General features: G+C 40.9%; 2 protein-coding genes across 4 annotated transcripts; one reads left to right on the forward strand and one right to left on the reverse strand.

The window, feature by feature from the left end:
* The first annotated feature begins 1,163 nt into the window (after positions 1 to 1,163).
* atf4b (activating transcription factor 4b) lies at positions 1,164 to 4,053 on the forward strand. The gene is made up of 3 exons (XM_026165545.1): positions 1,164 to 1,362; positions 2,092 to 2,547; positions 2,657 to 4,053. Exons 2-3 carry the CDS (start codon positions 2,196 to 2,198, stop codon positions 3,652 to 3,654), a joined length of 1,350 nt encoding a protein of 449 aa, XP_026021330.1. The 5' UTR covers positions 1,164 to 1,362; positions 2,092 to 2,195; the 3' UTR covers positions 3,655 to 4,053.
* A 1,119-nt stretch (positions 4,054 to 5,172) lies between these two features.
* LOC113021100 (GTPase IMAP family member 8) lies at positions 5,173 to 13,238 on the reverse strand. Of its 3 annotated transcripts, none has more exons than XM_026165546.1 (9): positions 12,943 to 13,072; positions 12,312 to 12,355; positions 12,150 to 12,244; positions 11,326 to 11,927; positions 9,552 to 10,107; positions 8,824 to 8,921; positions 8,133 to 8,264; positions 7,270 to 7,860; positions 5,173 to 7,133 (listed from the first exon to the last, which is right to left on the reverse strand). In XM_026165546.1, exons 4-9 carry the CDS (start codon positions 11,354 to 11,356, stop codon positions 7,060 to 7,062), a joined length of 1,482 nt encoding a protein of 493 aa, XP_026021331.1. In that variant the 5' UTR covers positions 11,357 to 11,927; positions 12,150 to 12,244; positions 12,312 to 12,355; positions 12,943 to 13,072; the 3' UTR covers positions 5,173 to 7,059. The 3 variants fall into 3 exon arrangements, with proteins under 3 accessions (XP_026021331.1, XP_026021333.1, XP_026021332.1); XM_026165548.1 differs by lacking the exon at positions 12,943 to 13,072 and adding an exon at positions 12,470 to 12,929; XM_026165547.1 differs by lacking the exon at positions 12,943 to 13,072 and adding an exon at positions 13,177 to 13,238 and having other exon boundaries at positions 12,150 to 12,355.
* Positions 13,239 to 22,129: the final 8,891 nt, after the last annotated feature.

A 22,129-nucleotide genomic window follows, 5' to 3' on the forward strand; every position in this document is an offset into this window, starting at 1 on the left:
TCAGGTGATCCAGTCACTTTCATTTTCATAGGTGTATAAAATCAAGCACCCAGGCATGCAGACTGCTTCTTCAAACATTTGCTCTGTTTGCAAATGTAATTATGGTGTTGGGTCGTTTTTCAGGAGTTGGGTTCAGCCCCTTAGTTCCAGTGAAAGGAACCCTTAATGTTTCAGCACACCAAGAGATTTTTGACAATTTCATACTCCGACTTTGTGGGAACAGTTTGGGGATGCTCCTTTCCATAACTGCGCACCAGTGTACAAAGCAAGGCCCACAGAGACACGGATGAGCAAGTTTTTGTGGGATATCAAACGGGAGATATCACATGGAACCCTACAGATTAAGAATGGGAAGTCACTCAAGTTCATATACATGAGAAGGCAGATGAGTAAATACTTTTGGCAATATAGAGTACCTTTTATGCTGACATAATGCTTAACAGCTTACTAGCTTTAGGTGGCACACTTAGTTGAATGTTATGAGAAGAAAAGCATTGTCATTAACACCAGTCAGACCAGATAATTAATCATAAACGTCCCACCTGTGGGACCTACACCTTGTGGTGAACACTGTGTGGAATGAGCATGTGCAATCACATAGACACACAGATACAGACTAATGCAATCTAGCACAAACAGAGTGAGGAACTGCTTTTCCACTGAGCTGTGGCCTCCAGCAACCCTCACCCAATCCCACATACACTATAATAACCGTCAGGACTGTTATTACACTCTATAATCACTCCCTCTGGCATAATGATGTTTTTATTTATTTATTTGTTTTGGGGTTTTTTGTTACTATTTATTCTTTTTTGATGGGTATAGGAGGGATGCCAGTGGCACTTGTGTAACAACAGCACAGTTCATCCTTTTCAATTCTGTTAAAAAATTAACCACCCAAAAGTAGTTCTTTGAAAAAACCTTCCTGTTAGAGGAAACTTTATAATAAAGCTATTGCTATGTTATTATAACAATTAGTCAGTTAGTCGCTATCTATACAGATAAATGGCAGTTACGCTTATATATATTGAAAGATGTGGTATTAATAAATACTGCGTCACTTTCAGAAGTTTATTTTCAGTGACTACTTTTTCAGACAGACAGCAGACAGTGGGTGTGACGCGGATTGATAATGTGGGCACGGCGGATGCATATTGCCACTCCTTGCATCAGCTCTATATCGCGAACTGCTCACAACTATCGCCATTTTCCCTCCTGCGGAACAGACAACGAGCAGATATTGTTGGACACCGCGCTATTTGCCGAAATGGCAGTGTGAAATTGTGCCGCGACCCAGCAGCAGCCAGCAAAACAGTGCATCCAGCCAGTGCACTGAGTCACTTCTAATTCAGCAAAAATGTCGTAAGTATTATTTTTTAACATACCAGCTGTCGGGGACAACCGTCTGGCCTGGGAGCCGGTCTGACGAGTCTGCTGTTATGTTTATATATATATATATATATATATATATATATATATATATATATATATATATATATATATATATATGCCATACAGTTATTTAATAGAACGCTAAACACCTTTATTTGAAACTATTAAATCAAATGACGACAAAACTGAAGTGACGCAACACGTGTTACTGTCACGATTTGTAACATTTGACGCAGTTTTCGCAAATAAGCTCGTAACATTGTATCTGTGAAAACGCTAAACCCTCTCTCACGCTGATTAATCAAACTTGTGTTCTCACGCCGGCCTCCGAGCGCCAACGTGGCACTCAGAAAATGGTTCGTTTCCTCTTTGTGTCAAAATGGCGGCTCGCTGCAGGCGGACTGAGAACAAAAGTGTAGCTGTTTTGTTTTTTTGTGGGGAGGGAGACGGACTCTTTGACCTCGCTTGCTAGCAGACTTACGTCAGAGTCATAAGACTGGGAGCTGCGCGGAAACACGTGATAGATCACTGGTATTGCAGTCTTGGGGGCAGTGTTGGTAAAAATTAAAAGAATTTGACTCAGGATGGTTTTGTTTATACTTGGAACTTTCTTTTCTGTAATAAATGTGAAGTGTGTGTGTGTGTGTCTAAAATGGTGTTCAGGCATTCAAAAACATTTGTTCATCTTTCTGTCTTCAGGTCCTACGTGGAAACCCTCAGCACTGCTGCATTCGACAGCATAATAGAATTCGAAGCTACCCTAGCATTGTCACGCTCCCCATTTGTGACCAACAACAGCCATTATGACCATGATGATGACCAGCTCACAGTTTGGCCAGGAAGACATGGAGGCCCTTCTCTGGGGGCCTTCCTCTCCCATGGCTGACGCCATGGACTCGCTGTTTTTCCGCCCTGACAAAGAACAACAGAAAGGAGGAGGAAGCTTGGAGGGGGATGCTGAACCTGCTTCCCCCCTCACCTCCTCATCGCTGTCGTCTTCCTCTTCTCCTCCGCCCTTCTACTCCCCTCCTCCCTCTCCGCCGGCCCTCCTCCTCCATGGGGACAAAGTCGGGATGGAGTCTGATCTGCTCTTTCCTTTATTGGCCCACCCAGGTCAGCTGACGTGTAGCCAGGCGCTCTCAGGTGACGGCAAAGGTAACGACTTACTGTTGAGTAACACCTAAAAGTTCGGACACCTGATGTCAGAGTGTAACGAAGTATAAATTAATAGCTCATTCATGTTTTGCTTGCTCTGCCTCCACAGAGGATGCGCTCAGTGACTTGGACTGGATGGCCGAGAAGGTGGATCTTAGTGACCTTGACCTGGACTCGCTGATTGGCTCCTGCAGTCCTGCTGAAGAGTCTCACAGCTCTCCAGAAGACCTCCTGGCCTCCTTTGATTGCCCCATGGAGCTCGACTCCCTCCCCCTGCCAGCTCTCTCAACTCCTGTGCTCATGGATCCTCCCTCTGCTTCTCTTTCAAGTACACCGCCCCCTTCATCTTCCACTGTCTGTTCAGATACTGCTGTCATCACTGTGGATGATCCTGAATCCTGCATCGATGGGCAGGAGGTTCCTTCTTCTCCACTTTGTATCCCAGAGCCTCAAGAGGAGCTCGAAATCAAATCAGAGCCTACCTCCCCAGACCCTGAATCCCCCGTAGTAGAGTCTCCCTCCTCCCCTACCTTTACCCTGGACCTTGGCAGTGAAGTGGATGTGTCAGAGAGTGAGGTGAAGCCAGTGGTAGCCACTGTGGTCCCTCAGGTCCCAAAGCTTGTACTCTCACTCTCACCAACTCGCATCGTCCTCGTGCTTGCCCCGAAAAAGGAAGTCGGGATCACCACGGCCACCACGTCAAAGGTCATTTGTTGCTCCCCACCATCCTCCCCTCCAAAAACACCCTCCAGAAGCAGACCCTACCCGGAACCAAATTACAAAGCTAGTCCGCCCTCTCCTAGCACCACCAGTGTCAAGGTCAAGTCCCCACGCGGTGCAGGTGGACCTGAACGTGCAGCTGTGAGGCCTCCAAAAGACAAAAAACAGAAGAAGATGGAGCAGAACAAAACTGCTGCCACGCGCTACAGACAGAAGAAGAGAGCGGAGAAGGACGCCCTCGCTGACGAGCACGTGCTGTTGGAGAGGAAGAACCTAGAGCTGGCAGAGAAGGCCGAATCTATGGCCAGAGAGATCGAGTATCTCAAAGAACTGATGGAGGAAGTTCGAATGGCAAGGCTCAAGAAGGGTCTGAGTGCTGACCCCTAGTGGCAGGACCTAGCAGTGACTGATCATGCGTGATAGGAAGTGATGACTAGAAAGTGGGCTCAGTGGGTTTTATTTTTTTGAAAATGAATAACAGTATAGTTGAAGCTGCATCTGCACTGCATGACTTGGATGCACAAGAAAAGAAGTGTTTGTCAGATGATCACCTTTTATGTATCCAACACTGGTATTAAATATTGAATAGTCACGTAGAAGTAGAAGCAAGTAGTTGAAAATTAAGTAATCTTCTCCCAGTATAAACATATTTTATGTATGTATTTGCGTGTATTTGGACCTTGGTAACCTAGGAACTGACTTTTTAACCTTTCAACTTGTCTATATTATATCACAACCAGACTACATGTATTCTCTCAATAAAGAGTAATAAAGTGCTTAAATGAATTGTGGCAGTTTTTCTTTTTGCATGATGTTGACAAGAGAATGCTTTAACATTAACCAGATGTTGAGTAGGAACTGGTGTTGGTTTCTGAGAATTCTTTCGTTAGTGTTTAATAAGTTTGACCTGAGTCTGAAGCATGAAAGTAATGTGGATGAATACTACAAATATTATCTGTTATCTAACTCCAAACAAGGCTGGTCGCTATCTCAGGGTTTTCTTTGAAGCAGAACTGAAGATAATGGGGCCCGCCTGATGGTCATGTTGTCAAAACGCATGATTATTCAAGTGACAGTCATGTGAAGTTAATTCTATTTATAAGTTTATAAAAACATCTGGGTGCTGCTTTATTTCCCAGTGCATAACAACACATTTGATTGGGCAGATTTCTCTACACTGGATACTCTTAATGATACAACCCCAAAAGATGTAATAGTATGTTCAGTCCCTCTGCAGCTCATTAAGGTGGTTCAAAAGTTTATGCTGGTCATGAAATTGAGCATATTTTTATTTGTGCCAGTGTACAGGAGAGGGGGAGAAAAAAAGTGAGAGTGCTGACTGGTGCTGACCTAGGCACAACTCGAATAATGTTACCCAACAGAAATGTGTGCATTCATCCTACGACGGGACCTAGGTGTGCGCTCTGTAATTGGCCTGGGCTCGTTTCCAGATAGCTCAGGGACTATTTACCATACCTCTCTGGACAAGCGCCAAAGTCACAGCAGTTCAGCACTAATAGGCAAAATATTCCTTACAGGCAAAAACCTTTGCTAACTTTGTGTAAATGCCCTCATTTTTCAAGAGTGAAGCAAGAATTATTAGACTCTCTTTTTGTCTGCCAATGCAAAACAGATCTGAAATTACCTTTTTTGCATTATTTTTTGAATAATCTCCTTTCCCAGTAATGCAAATATTACTCAAGTTGAAACAAACCGTTTCAGAGCTCATTTTTATCTGCCTTCATCTTCACATGCAGTATTTTGCTTACTACACTGCCACCTAGTGATGCTATCACCACACTACCAGATCCTCTCAGAGGTAAAACAGTGAGATCTTTTGTCTTCAAAGACAGGATTTGCATTTTTATTGAAATGACAGTTAAATAATAAGACGAAAGCCAAAAATACACAACAATATATCCATATCTTTTATTATCATTGTCTCAGGATGAACAAAGTACTGATGTTGCAATCTCCACATAAAGAGGGACCACAGAAAGGGACGTCACTTTGGCTACAGTAAAGTGGTAGAACTTACACAGTGCAAAAATGCTTCACTAAGAGCCTAAAATGGTACATTATTTTACACTGTTTACTACACTTTTGATATACTGAGGTGGTTTGGGACTCGCGGGACGTCCTCGTATTAAAATGTGAAAGTCATGCGTGTCACACTTAAGTGCTGCCGGTGGCCTATGTGGCTAGATGAAGCACAGAGGTTGCTGAAGCGTTGAGAGGGAGCAGTGCTGCGGTTTCATTTACAGGCTACATCATTTGTAGAAAATTCCATTTTACAGCATGGCAGTGCTATCGGTCACATATTATGTATTTGTTTTTATTTCAGAGGGTGAATTCTATTTTATCCCCTCCTTTTTCTTCTTTTCTTTTTTTTGCAGCTGTAAAGGTAGAAGGATGTGATGTGATACCAAAGAAATCGCTTATTCAAGCAAGAAGAACGAAGTGAGGTTGCCTTCAGCTCTATAGGCACTCATTTTTCCACATGCTATGTCTTAACATGCCTCTGATGGCTGTATATATTTATATATATATATGTATGTATTTTTCTTTAAACTACGGATGTTTGATAGCTCAAGGATGTAGAAAAAGTTACAAGGTATTAAGAGCCCTATGAGAGCTTGAGTGGTTCATGAGGTTATGCTGTTTCTGTAGCATGCGAAAGCTTGATGTAGCCTATAGGATACTGCCCTGCTGCTACTGCTGCAGGGTGTGCTCCTGCTGTCTCGCTTTGATGCTGAGGCACGTAGCTGAATCTGCCTTGTCAATACACGCACTGAGTGCATGACCATAAGCAGCCAAGCAGAGCTCCACGGGGATCTGAGGCTGCGCTAAGTTTCGACACAGCCTTCTTTAAACTGTCTTCCCAGCTCCTCTTGAACATGAATGCAGAGGTGTGATAAAAATGACTTGCGTTTTTTAGCTGGTTCTTAAAGACTCACTCCCTTTAAGCTCCCGGTAAACTAAAACAAACACTCGGAGAAAGCCCCAAATTTGGATTAACATGTGACTCACGTCCACATTTAAGCAATCAACATTAATCTGCGTCTCTGTGGCTGTGCCAGATTTTGCCCCTTTTTAAATTAATCCAACTCAGACTCCCTGAGCAGCAGAGACGAATGCATTTTTAACGGAGATCATTTCAGTCTCACTAATGTGAGAGGCAAGCGTTACCTCCTGTTTTTAACATCTGAAGGTTGTGCGTGCACTTCCAGCACACTTTGTCCATGTTTGGATTTGGTATTAAGTAGCTTGCTTTCACTTGAGCTTTTTTCTTTTGCTTGTAAATCCTTTCTGATTCAAACTGATTGACATCAGAGGGCACAATCTTCCAAAACTTGCTAATGACACATGTGATCCCACCCTCAAATCTGACATTGCAGTTTTTTTTGTTTTGTTTTTTTAAACGTGTAGCTTTTTTGGTTTGGATTTTGCCGTTTTTTTGCAACACGTAATACAAAGTTGATCAGTGCGGACGGAATAAAGATTTACAAAGATTAGCAGCAGCTGACTTCTGTGGACATGCTCGCAGGCTCGGGGTGTGTTTTTGAGCTCAGGTCGCTCGAAGCAGGACATCTCTCCTGCTGTTCGGCATGAGGAGCTCGTCTTAAACGTCTCACTCTCCAGACCTACTCATCTGAACCCTTTGTTGTCCCTGAAACTCTTGAGAGTTAGAGAGGGATATCTCAATGAGATTTTAGTTTTATGAGGTGATGTTCATGCCCCGTTAAAAGGCTCACAAGGAGGAAAAAGACTTTTCCGTTTAGTCTGATTGTGTCACTGTAGCTGGCATCCCCGGCAGTCGTCCTCCGGTTCGGTGTTGTCAGAGGAGTAGGAGCTCTCCTCGCTCACTGTCAAATGCAACATCATTTTATTAGTGTGCATAATTTTCATAAGCAGATCATATGTGTTTTTCAACTGCAACACGAGACAAAAGCCACTGAACATTAGCTATCGTTGCAAAATATATAGAAAAAAAGGACTTACACCACTCTGTCTGTATGGGAAGGAAGGCCTTGTCGCCGTTCTCTCTGATCATCTCTTCAATCTTGTCCAGCAGGACCGACACACTCCTGTCTTTGCCAGGCGTCTTACTGTCCAGTACGTGGTAATAGTTCCCACAGTATTCCAACAGTCTCTGCAACTCGCGTCCGCCTCTGAGGATGTGCTCCTCAATGGGCGTGCGTCCCAGCCAGTCACCACAGCTGAACAGCACCATGGTGTGGAGGCACGCGCTGTCGCCAAACAGAGTCTCTATGTGCGCCACAAGCGTTCGCCGCTTCCTGGCGGTGAGGGACGAGACGACGGGGAGGACCAGCAGCAGGGTGTGGGGTCCGGGCCGCAGGAGGGCAGCCCCGCGCTGGGACTCCTGGCGGATTCGCTTAGGGGTTCGCCTCACCGAGAACCAGTCCCAGCCCGGCGTGTCTACAATAGTGACCCGACGACCAGACACGAGCGCCTGCCGCCTGAGGCACAGCTCTGTCTCTTGTCCTGATTCAAAGTAGCGGCGGCCCAGGATGCAGTTCCCCACAGAGCTTTTTCCAACACCCTTCCAACCCAGCAACAGCAACCTCAGTTCTAAACAGAATGACGAGGACAGGATGAGAAATAGAAGAGTAGTCAGATAAACAAAGCGGAGAGAATGAAAACACTCTGAATAAAAAGCAACGCAAGCTCAACAGGAATGAGTAAGCAATTTGCTACAACACCATTTCGTGGGGTGGGGGTGGTTGGGGGGGGGGGGGGGGGGTTGTTTTCCCTAGGGTAGAATCGTGACACATGTGAATTCAACTCTCCTTCACCACATGACTCACTCAATTACACACCTCAGCACACACAAACGCTCATACCTCTGGGAGGTCCTCCGATCATCTGCTCCCTCTGTCGAGCGTGCTCCTCCATCCTCATCCTTTCTTCCTCCAGAGCTCTCCGGGCCTGTTCTTCCTCCAGTAAAATCAGCTCATTCACCTCAAAGTACCATCCTGCATGAAAGCACCCATAAATTATTCACCGAACTGTTGTGTGTCAGCTCTTAATACACATTAAATAAACAAGCACGAGTGAGGAGGGGGGAATATTAATGCACATTGCACATCTGGCTCTGTTACGATTATATCCAGGGTTTGAAGCCACATATAAAGCCTTTCAAGCCTTTTCATGGGAAGTCCATGTTTATTTTCAGCAACATCCCAGAATGCTGCTGGCAGAGACCGGTGTTAAATGCACCCGACTGCAGTTCTGACCACAAACATTTGTGGTATTGCGAACAAAATACAACAAAGGAAACTCTGAACAATAAAACGACGGCAGTTCCTTCCTCAAACATAAGCACCACAGGATACGGGTGAAATAATCTGTGCCGTCTTTTATTTGTGTCGCTGGCTTCAACATTAATATAAATTCATGAAAAAACAAAACATAAACGTGTTTCATTTCCAGCATTTGAGATGTTTCCCTACTGTTTTTAATTAAAACTAGAATTAAAACGCTTCTCATCTCATGAACTCTACATGGTCTTTACTTTAATAAATCCAGCCAAACCTTGGTTGTCAGTGATCATTTCCTCCACTTTTTCCATCAGCTCGGGTACTTGTGTGTTTTCTTCTGTTTCTTTTCGAGTGTTATCAAAGGCGTGGTACCTGCAGGGGGGAAACCAGCTTTAAAAGGAGCATGACATTCAATTTATTTAGAACTACATAACAACTGCAGCATACAGTTTCCTTTTGCCCTGAAAGAAACTTTCCACAGTTTTCAAAAATGTCAGAATTGTTGTCTTACTGACAGCGTTGCTGTTGGTTGGTGACAAAACTGAACTGAAAATCAGGAACCTTTAGATCTTGAACCTTACATTCACTATAAGCTAAGCAGTCTCTGGTGCTGCCAGTTTGATGTTTAACACCAACTAAGCAATCCAGTGTGAACAGATGCAGACGTTTTAGCATGGCACTCTTCTATGTGGAGAGTTAAAAATCCACCATGAAGTAGTGACTAATCCACCCTGAAGCTTCATACACTCAGTTTTATTGTTATTGAAGCTTGCAGCCAAAGTTGACTGAAATGATACTGCTGGAGATGTTATCAGATTTGCACAACTGTTTTTTCCATAGGCAGCATGTTCAGCGTAAATCAGGTTTGAAGCACAACATCTGCAGCCGTTTCCCTTTGGGTTATCTATCAAACTCCTGCTGCACAGTCTAAACATTGAGTATCTTTTGAGAAACCAGAGGAGACATTGGGAAAAACGGGAAGATAGCAAACTGACGTTATACCTGCTTCCACATCTCTCCACCAGCCATTGCAAGGCCTCTCCAGTGTTTGCTATGTGCTCCTCAATAAAAAAACCCTTGGGCAGCTTGTCTATCCCGGTGAACAGGACCATGGAGTACCTCCAGGTCCCTCCCCCGAGGGCGCTGAGCTGCTCCTCCGCAGCCCTCCGCTCAGTCTCGGTGAAGGGCTGGGTGACCGACACCACCAGAAGGATAGCGTGCGGTCCCGGAGGGCAGAGAATGGCCCCCATGCACGGGCCCTCGCTGTCCAGGCTCGGCGGCGGGCGGCGTGGGCTGTCTGACTCGGCCCCCGCGTTGTCGTTGTTGTCAGCTTCGGCGTCATCGGCTGGGTCGGCCGGGATGGCCCACGGCGGGGTGTCGACCACGGTGACACGGCGGCCGTAGATCTCAGTGTGGCCCACGTTGCTGTGTGTAGTCTCCGTCCCACCATCAAAGACTTCATCTCCCAGGATGGTGTTGGCAGTGGAGGTCTTACCGGACCGTGGACCCCCGAGGAGCAGCAATCTGCGCTCTGGGGGATGGCGGGCCCGGGGGTCTCCTGTTGTAACACAGTGACATCAGAACGCTGCTTCTCTACTGAATTTGAGCACTCAAAGCGCTTTCTTACAACCCACTCACACACACACACAAGTGCTTTTTTTATAATTGGACATTCTCACACTCTCTCACACACACACACACACACACACACACACACACACACACACACACACACACACACACACACACACACACACACAGGTCGTTTCATATGTAAAAGTGAATTTTGCCAAACTGCTTAAAATACTTTTGTAAATTACCTTTTTTTTTCTTAAAGAAATCTACCAGATCATGTGTAATTTTCATTGCAATATTAATCGCATTTAAATTAAAAGGGGATGGCAGTGAAACTTCTGGCGCTGTGATGTCTCTCTCGCGTTCTCGGGAAGTCCGAACTCCCGTGTGAACTTACGAAATACAGACTATCAAGTAAGGACTAGCGTACTCGATTATTGAGAAACAGCCATAATCTGATGGATGCATCAGAGGCAACTCGGGGTTCAGCATCTTGTCCAAAGGTGAAGGAGCCAGGGATCAAACCTAGGTAGAGGTATATACTTTTAACATTCTGTCTGAATAGATTTTGGATCTTAATTTGTTTAAACCCACTATTGAGTCTTCCTACTGTGTTTTGGAGATTGCTGCACCTCTGCATCCTTCACACTGCAATGCAATTCTACATTCCCCCCTTCTTTCCTGGCCTCCCTCCTTCCATTCCCTCTCTGCTCTCATCTTATCTGAGAAGCTTGCTACCTTATATCTCATCTCTTTCCCTGGCTCCTCGTTCATTCACGTCTCTGTCCCGCTTTGGCTGATCTCCCAGCATCCCTCATCTTTTTATCTGTCCTCAGATTTCAGAAAAACAGAGGCAGACACACCACTCTGTCATGTGAACAAAAACATGACGCACTCTGAGTTTTGATTCTTCTTTTTTTCAAAGGCATCAGAGAAGTATTTGAATATCCAGAAGATGCTCAGAGGAGTGATGCGTGCTCCATGAGGAGGAGGAGGTGGAGGAGAGTATGAGATGCAGTGAGAAGTTTATTGATTAATGATGCTCACTGACTTTCCATGTATGCCACCAATCACAGAAGTTGACACGAGCAACAGTTTCCACCTCCAGCCGACGTTTGAGAAAGGATGCTGCTGTTAAAGTAAAGGTGATGATGTCGAGCTCGCTGTGAGGTGTCTGGCAAAATATTAAAAAGCCACTTACCGGTGTCAGAGGCAGAGGACACAGCAGCCATCTTGTGTGTAGAACCTCTGGCTTCCTCCTCCTCAGCCCCCCTCCTCCGTCTCCGTCTCACCTCCACGGTGCCTTCCTTTTTCGTGCCTCTTCAGAAAGCCACGGATGCGGAGCTCAAATGCTTCCCTGCTCTTGCTTTCACTCTAACCCTCATTCTGCTGCAGTGTAGTCACTCTATCTTCAGTTTCCTGCCCCTGCCTCTCATCATTTCCTCATACTTAAACCTCTCCCTTCCTTCTTTTTTGTAATCTGTTTTCTTTCACACCCCCTTCACCTCACCGTGGCTCTTCCTAGTCTTTTTCTTTATGGATACATACATATATATATCCCCTCCGCTCCCAGTCCTCCTCCCCTTCCAGTACTCCTTTCTTTTGTCTTCTTTATCTGTCCGAGCTGAGGGAAAAGATTGTGCAATGCAGGAGACTGGAAGCCAAATCCACCCCTTCAGCAGCTGCTCCAATAAGATGTCTGTTCATTTTTTTGAGAGAAAACAGAGGAAGCTGTGCCTCCCACTCGCTTGTATCAGACGGCAGCAGCAGCAGCAGCAGCAGCAGTGTGGCACTGTATGCAGACTGCAGTCAGGTGGACAGACGGAAAGATGGATAGACAGAGAGAGAGAGTCAGTACTTTGTGCTCGGCTTACAGCTGGATGTGCTCCCCAGATGTTGCATCATGCATGAACACAGCTATTCATAATATATATGACGCCTCTAGACATGAGAGTATTGTGCGAGGCAGGAAGGGGGATTTATGCTGCATGAATACATTTAAATGTGATACAAGAAACGGCTTACATAATAAGTAAGAGCTTCTATAAATAGCAGATGACTGTAAGACGCTGTCCGATCGCTTTGGAGTCAAATCTTCGCCTCCTTAGAGTGGATACTGCCTGAAGAATACGACACGTTTAGCAGAAAAGTCATCCTGAATGTCTGAGCTCATCCTTGGCTCCTTACCAGTTGAATTATGTCCGCTATATGGGGAGGTACGTTCAGGGAACCTAGGGAAATCACGGAAGTCAGAAGGTTAAAAAAGAAGAAGCAACATTTGCTGTGTAGATTTTAAAGACGTGGGTGACAGTGCTAATATGACTCCAAACTCTTCGCTGACGTACTCGTGTTTATTGCAGCGATCATAACACGTTTTAAACGTTTTGTTGACGTATTTTCATGTATCGAGGCAAAGTTAGCGCTTCGACGTCCCAGCGTTTTTGAAGTCTGTACAGTCACGTCACACATTAAAAAAAAGGACACCTTCCACTTGACCACGTGATCCTACCAGAAGTCGGCTATTTAAAGGATGGTGATGTTCAAAGCATGAGATTAAAAGTGAACAGAGGACATTCAGACCCTGTTTTTTTTTAAACAAACAAACAAAAAACAATTATTATAATGTGGAGAGAAGGATTTATCTCCATATCTGTAATCTGGGTCGAAGTAGGCCATAGATGGATGAAGGGGACTGACCTGTCTGGAGCAATAAACACTATAAGGTGAGCTCGTATTTAAGGAAATAAGAAAATGGGTTGGGATTTTCACTTTTTACAGATGGTGAAGTAATTTACTAAGAAATTTAGAGTTTGCTTACTGAAACTGTTGTCACGGTCCGGGTGCGCTGCTGGTAAATTACCACTGAGTTCTATATTCTTCGATGTCCGCCTCTGGGCGGAGCTGTGACCTCCTCACCTGTCCAACTCACCTGGAGCTAATCTGGGGCAATCTACTGAGGGTATTCAAGACCAGTTTTGCTGTCTCTTCGTCAGCTTACCCGGGTAGGTAACAGGCTCTCACGACTCATGTGCGCCCAAATCTATGTACTTACCTTTTCTTCCTTGTGCTACAGCTCTCTGGTTCCGCCACTCGGACACCGGATCACACTCACTGGATTAGTCGCCCAGCTTCACGCTCCCTCTCCCGGCAAAGATTTTCAATAGCGATGGCCAAATGAAGCTATCTGAAGCATTAGAACTTATGTTGAAAACCTGTTCATTACTTGAAGCTTTTCACACACAGTCGTGTTTGGTGACATCTGTTGGCCAAAAATATGAAGAGCCGCTGGAATCTACAGCAATAATGAACTGCTTTCTTATTGATTGCCTACATTACAGAGCTGACAGCTTCTGTTTGATATCATGCGATATCCAAATTATGTTATGTCTATTCTAATAATAACTAATTTTGTATAATATGCTATAACTTCTATAATTATAACTATATGTATCGTCAGTAGCGGTTTTTGATACGGGCGACACGGGCGGTTGCCCGGGGCGGCATCATGGTGGGGGGCGGCATCACGGGCATCGGCAAAAAAAAAAAAAAAAAAAAAAAAGATTACCCGCACTCATGCTGCCCCGATATCATGCCAGCGCATATCGGGAATGTCGAAGACACCGATTGGGTTTCCATCAACCATTTGCTGGGAGTAAGGGCGCCCTCGGTTTGCGAGGTGCGCCTGCTGCTTGCTGCACAGGGAGGAGAAGGCGGGGCGGCGGGGGATTCTCTGGCTGGCTGGAGCAGCATCTAATAACCAACTCGCAAAATAAAACAAAATAAAAACAAACCAACAAACATGAAAACACCAGACATTATGATGCAGGCTTATAATTTGCACCGATGTTTTTGGTTTTTTTTTTTCAAAATTCTATACGCAAAAAGTGAGCGCGGTGCGCCTGCTCGCTGCTGAAGTCAAAGTAAACTTTGTTATCTCTGCTCAACCCGTTCGCTCTGCAACTGCTACATACAGTTCAGTGTATGGAGAGACGAGACGACGTGGCTCCAGTTACAGCAGTGCAAGTAAACAAACAATAAATATGAGAAGAGTAAGAAAATAAATATACACTTTAGGACCAGGGGTAAAGGGATCAATAACAATTTAAAATTTATAATTTACAGTTTGATGATTTAAAGCAAGGGCGTAGATTTGGCATGGACGGAAGGGACATGTCCCCACCAATAATTTGATCTCTTCGAGTAAAGAAAAACAAACCGGATAAAAAGAAAAAGAAAAAAAAACACGATCTGTCAACGTTTCATTCACCCAGCGGTGCAGAAAGACTTAAATTACGATCTCTACTGGAGTCCTACCTCATGTGACAAATATGGCCAATGTGATTGGCTGTGCCTTTCAGGGAGCTCTGTTTAGTTTTAGCAGCTGCAAGCCTGCGCTGCGAGGACCTGCAAGGAGGAGAGGAGGATGACAGCAAAAACGAAGAACCTGGATATAAGAAAGTATTTTTCAAAGAAACCTGTAAGTCACTTAAAGTCAAGTTCACTCATAAAATGTGTCCGTCATAATAACGTTACAGGCTATGCTAGGCTTTGGCCCACATCAGTCTAAAATTGTATGTAACAATGAATAACGTGTTTTGGAAACTAACTGCACAACAGTTAGTTTCCAATCCAAGCTCATAAATCCAAGTTCTCTCAGTCTCCCAGAGTAGCATTTCTAATTTTGATTGAAACTGTCAGAGAAAACGGCAGCCTCGAGCAAGCCAGGATATTAGTTTACAGAGGCTGTTAAAATTATATGCCTAACGTTAAAATGTAAAATGCTTAAAGGTAAAATGCTGTATGCCATGTCCACCACGAGAGACTGGACAGTATAGATGTAAAACCAATATGCCAGCAGTTTATCTCAGTTAACGAGAGGAGAAGGCATGTGTTTGGCTCCTTCACATAGTGGACGTTTGAGACTTGTGTCAAGCCAGCCTCCAATTCGAGACTTGCAGTCAAGCCAGCCTCCAGTTGATTTTACGTTCCCTGTGTATTCAAAGTATTACGGGAATGGATGTGGAAACCGGATTTCAAAATAAAAGCCAACTTCGAGTGAATTAACAGATATGTTAAGAACATAATAACATATAATTTAGGCTTTTTTTTTTTTTTTTAGAAACTCTAATGTTACATCTACATGACACAGCCTTGTACCCTAATTGTGCCCTGTCAAGGCCATCTTATTTTGGATTTCAAAGTAAAAGCCCTGTGAATCTTCATTTTTGAACTACTCTTTCAATGAATTCATAATGCTCTTAAAAGCAAAAGTCGTATTTCCAAATACTATTTGAACTTTGCATCAACACTTTCCAACCGCAGTCTTTTTCACAGTAATACCATATCAAATAAATTCTTTCTGATTTTGCTTTTCATAGTAATGGCCCTTTGAAATTGCCGATATTTGACTTAATCTCCTAACGATTCAAAATGCTCTAAAATGAAAAATTCCTGTTTCCACAGGGTAATTCCACTTTAGATCAACAGTATACAACCCCGCAGTGATACCATATCAATATCAAGTCATTCTGATTTTGCTTTCAAAAATAAAAGCCTTTTCAAATTGTCCATAATTGACCTACCTTTCAGTGATTTCAAAATGCTCTAAAATGGAAAATTCCTGTTTCCACAGGGTAATTCCACTTTAGATCAACAGTATACAACCTCACGATGTTACCATATCAATATCAAGACATTCTGATTTTGCTTTCAAAAATAAAAGCCCTTTCAAATTGTCCATAATTGACCTAACTTTCAGTGATTTCAAAATGCTCTAAAATGAAAAATTCCTGTTTCCACAGGGTAATTCCACCTTAGATCAACAGTATACAACCCCACAGTGACACCATATCAATATCAAGTCATTCTGATTATGCCTTCCAAAATAAAAGACTTTTCAAATTGTCCATAGTTGACCTACCTTTCAGTGATTTCAAAATGCTCTAAAATGGAAAATTCCTGTTTCCACAGGGTAATTCCACTTTAGATCAACAGTATACAACCTCACAGTGATACCATATCAATATCAAGTCATTCTGATTTTGCTTTTCATAGTAATGGCCCTTTGAAATTGCCGATATTTGACTTAATCTTCTAACGATTCAAAATGCTCTAAAATGAAAAATTCTTGTTTCCACAGGGTAATTCCACTTTAGATCAACAGTATACAACCCCACAGTGACACCATATCAATATCAAGTCATTCTGATTATGCCTTCCAAAATAAAAGACTTTTCAAATTGTCCACAATTGACCTACCTTTCAGTGATTTCAAAATGCTCTAAAATGGAAAATTCCTGTTTCCACAGGGTAATTCCACTTTAGATCAACAGTATACAACCCCACAGTGACACCATATCAATATCAAGTCATTCTGATTTTGCTTTTCATAGTAATGGCCCTTTGAAATTGCCGATATTTGACTTAATCTTCTAACGATTCAAAATGCTCTAAAATGAAAAATTCTTGTTTCCACAGGGTAATTCCACCTTAGATCAACAGTATACAACCCCACAGTGATACCATATCAATATCAAGTCATTCTGATTTTGTTTTCAAAAATAAAAGCCCTTTCAAATTGTCCACAATTGACCTAACTTTCAGTGATTTCAAAATGCTCTAAAATGGAAAATTCCTGTTTCCACAGGATAATTCCACTCTGTATTTACAGTATACAGCCCCACAGTGATACCATATCAATATCAAGTCATTCTGATTTTGCTTTCAAAAATAAAAGCCTTTTCAAATTGTCCATAATTGACCTAACTTTCAGTTATTTCAAAATGCTCTAAAATGAAAAATTCTTGTTTCCACAGGGTAATTCCACCTTAGATCAACAGTATACAACCCCACAGTGACACCATATCAATATCAAGTCATTCTGATTATGCCTTCCAAAATAAAATACTTTTCAAATTGTCCATAATTGACCTAACTTTCAGTGATTTCAAAATGCTCTAAAATGAAAAATTCTTGTTTCCACAGGGTAATTCGACTTTAGATCAATAGTATACAACCTCACAGTGATACCATATCAATATCAAGTCATTCTGATTTTGCTTTTAATAGTAATGGCCCTTTGAAATTGCCGATATTTGACTCAATCTTCTAACGATTCAAAATGCTCTAAAATGAAAAATTCTTGTTTCCACAGGGTAATTCCACTCTGTATTTACAGTATACAGCCCCACAGTGATACCATATCAATATCAAGTCATTCTGATTTTGCTTTCAAAAATAAAAGACTTTTCAAATTGTCCATAATTGACCTAACTTTCAGTGATTTCAAAATGCTCTAAAATGGAAAATTCCTGTTTCCACAGGATAATTCCACTCTGTATTTACAGTATACAGCCCCACAGTGATACCATATCAATATCAAGTCATTCTGATTTTGCTTTCAAAAATAAAAGCCTTTTCAAATTGTCCACAATTGACCTAACTTTCAGTTATTTCAAAATGCTCTAAAATGAAAAATTCTTGTTTCCACAGGGTAATTCCACTTTAGATCAATAGTATACAACCTCACAGTGATACCATATCAATATCAAGTCATTCTGATTTTGCTTTCAAAAATAAAAGCCCTTTCAAATTGTCCACAATTGACCTAACTTTCAGTGATTTCAAAATGCTCTAAAATGGAATTTTGCTGTTTCCACAGGGTAATTCCACTTTAGATCAACAGTATACAACCTCACAGTGATACCATATCAATATCAAGTCATTCTGATTTTGCTTTTCATAGTAATGGCCCTTTGAAATTGCCGATATTTGACTTAATCTTCTAACGATTCAAAATGCTCTAAAATGAAAAATTCTTGTTTCCACAGGATAATTCCACCTTAGATCAACAGTATACAACCCCACAGTGATACCATATCAATATCAAGTCATTCTGATTTTGTTTTCAAAAATAAAAGCCCTTTCAAATTGTCCACAATTGACCTAACTTTCAGTGATTTCAAAATGCTCTAAAATGAAAAATTCTTGTTTCCACAGGGTAATTCCACCTTAGATCAACAGTATACAGCCCCACAGTGATACCATATCAATATCAAGTCATTCTGATTTTGCTTTCAAAAATAAAAGCCTTTTCAAATTGTCCATAATTGACCTAACTTTCTGTGATTTCAAAATGCTCTTAAATAGAATTTTGCTGTTTCCACAGGGTAATTCCACTTTAGATCAACAGTATACAACCTCACAGTGATACCATATCAATATCAAGTCATTCTGATTTTGCTTTCAAAAATAAAAGCCTTTTCAAATTGTCCATAATTGACCTACCTTTCAGTGATTTCAAAATGCTCTAAAATGAAAAATTCTTGTTTCCACAGGGTAATTCCACTTTAGATCAACAGTATACAACCCCACAGTGACACCATATCAATATCAAGTCATTCTGATTATGCCTTCCAAAATAAATGCCCTTTCAAATTGAGCATATATACGACCTACTTTTTTAACGATTTCAAAATGTTCTTAAAAAGAATTTTGCTGTTTCCACAGGATAATTTCACTTTAGGTCAACAGTATACAACCTGACGATGTTACCACATCAATATCAAGTCATTCTGATTTTGCTTTCAAAAATAAAAGCCCTTTCAAAATGCCCATATCTGACTTGATCCTGGAACAATTTCAAAATGCTCTAAAATGGAAAATTCCTGTTTCCACAGGGTAATTCCACCTTAGATCAACAGTATACAGCCCCACAGTGATACCATATCAATATCAAGTCATTCTGATTATGCCTTCCAAAATAAAAGACTTTTCAAATTGCCAAGATACGACCTACTCTTTTAAAGATTTCAAAATGCTCTAAAAGTGAAAATTGCTGTTTCCACAGGATAATTTCACTTTAGGTCAACAGTATACAACCTCACGATGTTACCATATCAATTTCAAGTAATTCTGATTATGCCTTCCAAAATAATGGCCTGTTGAAAATGCCCATAATTTACCTAACTTTCAGTGATTTCGGAATGCTCTAAAAAGGAAATTTTCTGTTTCCACAGAATAATTTCACTTTAAATCAACAGTATACAACCCCACAGAGATACGATGTTAAGATCAAGTCACTCTGATTTTGCCTTCCAAAATAAAAGTATTTTCAAATTGCCCATAGACGACCTACTCGTTTAACGATTTCAAAATGCTCTTAAATTGAAAGATGCTGTTTCCACAGGATAATTCCACTTTAGATCAACAGTATCCAACCCGACAGTAAAACCATGTAAATTTCATGTTGGTCTAATTTCGCCTTTCAAATTAATGGCCCGTCGAATTTGTCCATATGTGATATACTCTTTCAATTATTTCAGAATGTTTTAAAAATGAAAATTGCTGTTTCAACACATATTGGGTTTTCATTTTGAAAAGCAAAATCAGACTCAATTGATTATGACAGAATTGAATCATAAAGATGATGTAAAAGGAAGCTGAAATTGCCACTAGGTTGTAATTGATAGTACGTTTATATTTTAAGTCTGTGGAAAGATGTCATTCTAAATAAAGAAATTACAAAACAGCTTGCAAACCAACCATGACATCTTTCCACAGACTTAAAATATAAACGTACTATCAATTACAACCTAGTGGCAATTTCAGCTTCCTTTTACATCATCTTTATGATTCAATTCTGTCATAATCAATTGAGTCTGATTTTGCTTTTCAAAATGAAAACCCAATATGTGTTGAAACAGCAATTTTCATTTTTAAAACATTCTGAAATAATTGAAAGAGTATATCACATATGGACAAATTCGACGGGCCATTAATTTGAAAGGCGAAATTAGACCAACATGAAATTTACATGGTTTTACTGTCGGGTTGGATACTGTTGATCTAAAGTGGAATTATCCTGTGGAAACAGCATCTTTCAATTTAAGAGCATTTTGAAATCGTTAAACGAGTAGGTCGTCTATGGGCAATTTGAAAATACTTTTATTTTGGAAGGCAAAATCAGAGTGACTTGATCTTAACATCGTATCACTGTGAGGTTGTATACTATTGATCTAAAGTGGAATTACCCTGTGGAAACAAGAATTTTTCATTTTAGAGCATTTTGAAATCACTGAAAGTTAGGTCAATTGTGGACAATTTGAAAGGGCTTTTATTTTTGAAAGCAAAATCAGAATGACTTGATATTGATATGGTATCACTGTGAGGTTGTATACTGTTGATCTAAAGTGGAATTACCCTGTGGAAACAAGAATTTTTCATTTTAGAGCATTTTGAAATCACTGAAAGTTAGGTCAATTATGGACAATTTGAAAAGGCTTTTATTTTTGAAAGCAAAATCAGAATGACTTGATATTGATATGGTATCACTGTGGGGCTGTATACTGTTGATCTAAGGTGGAATTATCCTGTGGAAACAGGAATTTTCCATTTTAGAGCATTTTGAAATCACTGAAAGGTAGGTCAATTGTGGACAATTTGAAAGGGCTTTTATTTTTGAAAACAAAATCAGAATGACTTGATATTGATATGGTATCACTGTGGGGTTGTATACTGTTGATCTAAAGTGGAATTACCCTGTGGAAACAAGAATTTTTCATTTTAGAGCATTTTGAATCGTTAGGAGATTAAGTCAAATATCGGCAATTTCAAAGGGCCATTACTATGAAAAGCAAAATCAGAATGACTTGATATTGATATGGTATCACTGTGAGGTTGTATACTATTGATCTAAAGTGGAATTACCCTGTGGAAACAAGAATTTTTCATTTTAGAGCATTTTGAAATCACAGAAAGTTAGGTCAATTGTGGACAATTTGAAAGGGCTTTTATTTTTGAAAGCAAAATCAGAATGACTTGATATTGATATGGTATCACTGTGAGGTTGTATACTGTTGATCTAAGGTGGAATTACCCTGTGGAAACAAGAATTTTTCATTTTAGAGCATTTTGAATCGTTAGAAGATTAAGTCAAATATCGGCAATTTCAAAGGGCCATTACTATGAAAAGCAAAATCAGAATGACTTGATATTGATATGGTATCACCGTGGGGTTGTATACTGTTGATCTAAAGTGGAATTACCCTGTGGAACCAGCAAAATTCTATTTAAGAGCATTTTGAAATCACTGAAAGTTAGGTCAATTATGGACAATTTGAAAAGGCTTTTATTTTTGAAAGCAAAATCAGAATGACTTTATATTGATATGGTATCACTGTGAGGCTGTATACTGTAAATACAGAGTGGAATTATCCTGTGGAAACAGGAATTTTCCATTTTAGAGCATTTTGAAATCACTGAAAGTTAGGTCAATTGTGGACAATTTGAAAGGGCTTTTATTTTTGAAAACAAAATCAGAATGACTTGATATTGATATGGTATCACTGTGGGGCTGTATACTGTAAATACAGAGTGGAATTATCCTGTGGAAACAGCAAAATTCTATTTAAGAGCATTTTGAAATCACTGAAAGTTAGGTCAATTATGGACAATTTGAAAAGGCTTTTATTTTTGAAAGCAAAATCAGAATGACTTGATATTGATATGGTGTCACTGTGGGGTTGTATACTGTTGATCTAAAGTGGAATTACCCTGTGGAAACAGGAATTTTCCATTTTAGAGCATTTTGAATCGTTAGAAGATTAAGTCAAATATCGGCAATTTCAAAGGGCCATTACTATGAAAAGCAAAATCAGAAAGAATTTATTTGATATGGTATTACTGTGAAAAAGACTGCGGTTGGAAAGTGTTGATACAAAGTTCAAATAGTATTTGGAAATACGACTTTTGCTTTTAAGAGCATTATGAATTCATTGAAAGAGTAGTTCAAAAATGAAGATTCACAGGGCTTTTACTTTGAAATCCAAAATAAGATGGCCTTGACAGGGCACAATTAGGGTACAAGGCTGTGTCATGTAGATGTAACATTAGAGTTTCTAAAAAAAAAAAGCCTAAATTATTATGTTATTATGTTCTTAACATATCTGTTAATTCACTCGAAGTTGGCTTTTATTTTGAAATCTGGTTTCCACATCCATTCCCGT

This window comes from Astatotilapia calliptera, chromosome 4 (genome assembly GCF_900246225.1).
Source record: "Astatotilapia calliptera chromosome 4, fAstCal1.2, whole genome shotgun sequence".
Lineage (NCBI taxonomy): Eukaryota > Metazoa > Chordata > Actinopteri > Cichliformes > Cichlidae > Astatotilapia > Astatotilapia calliptera.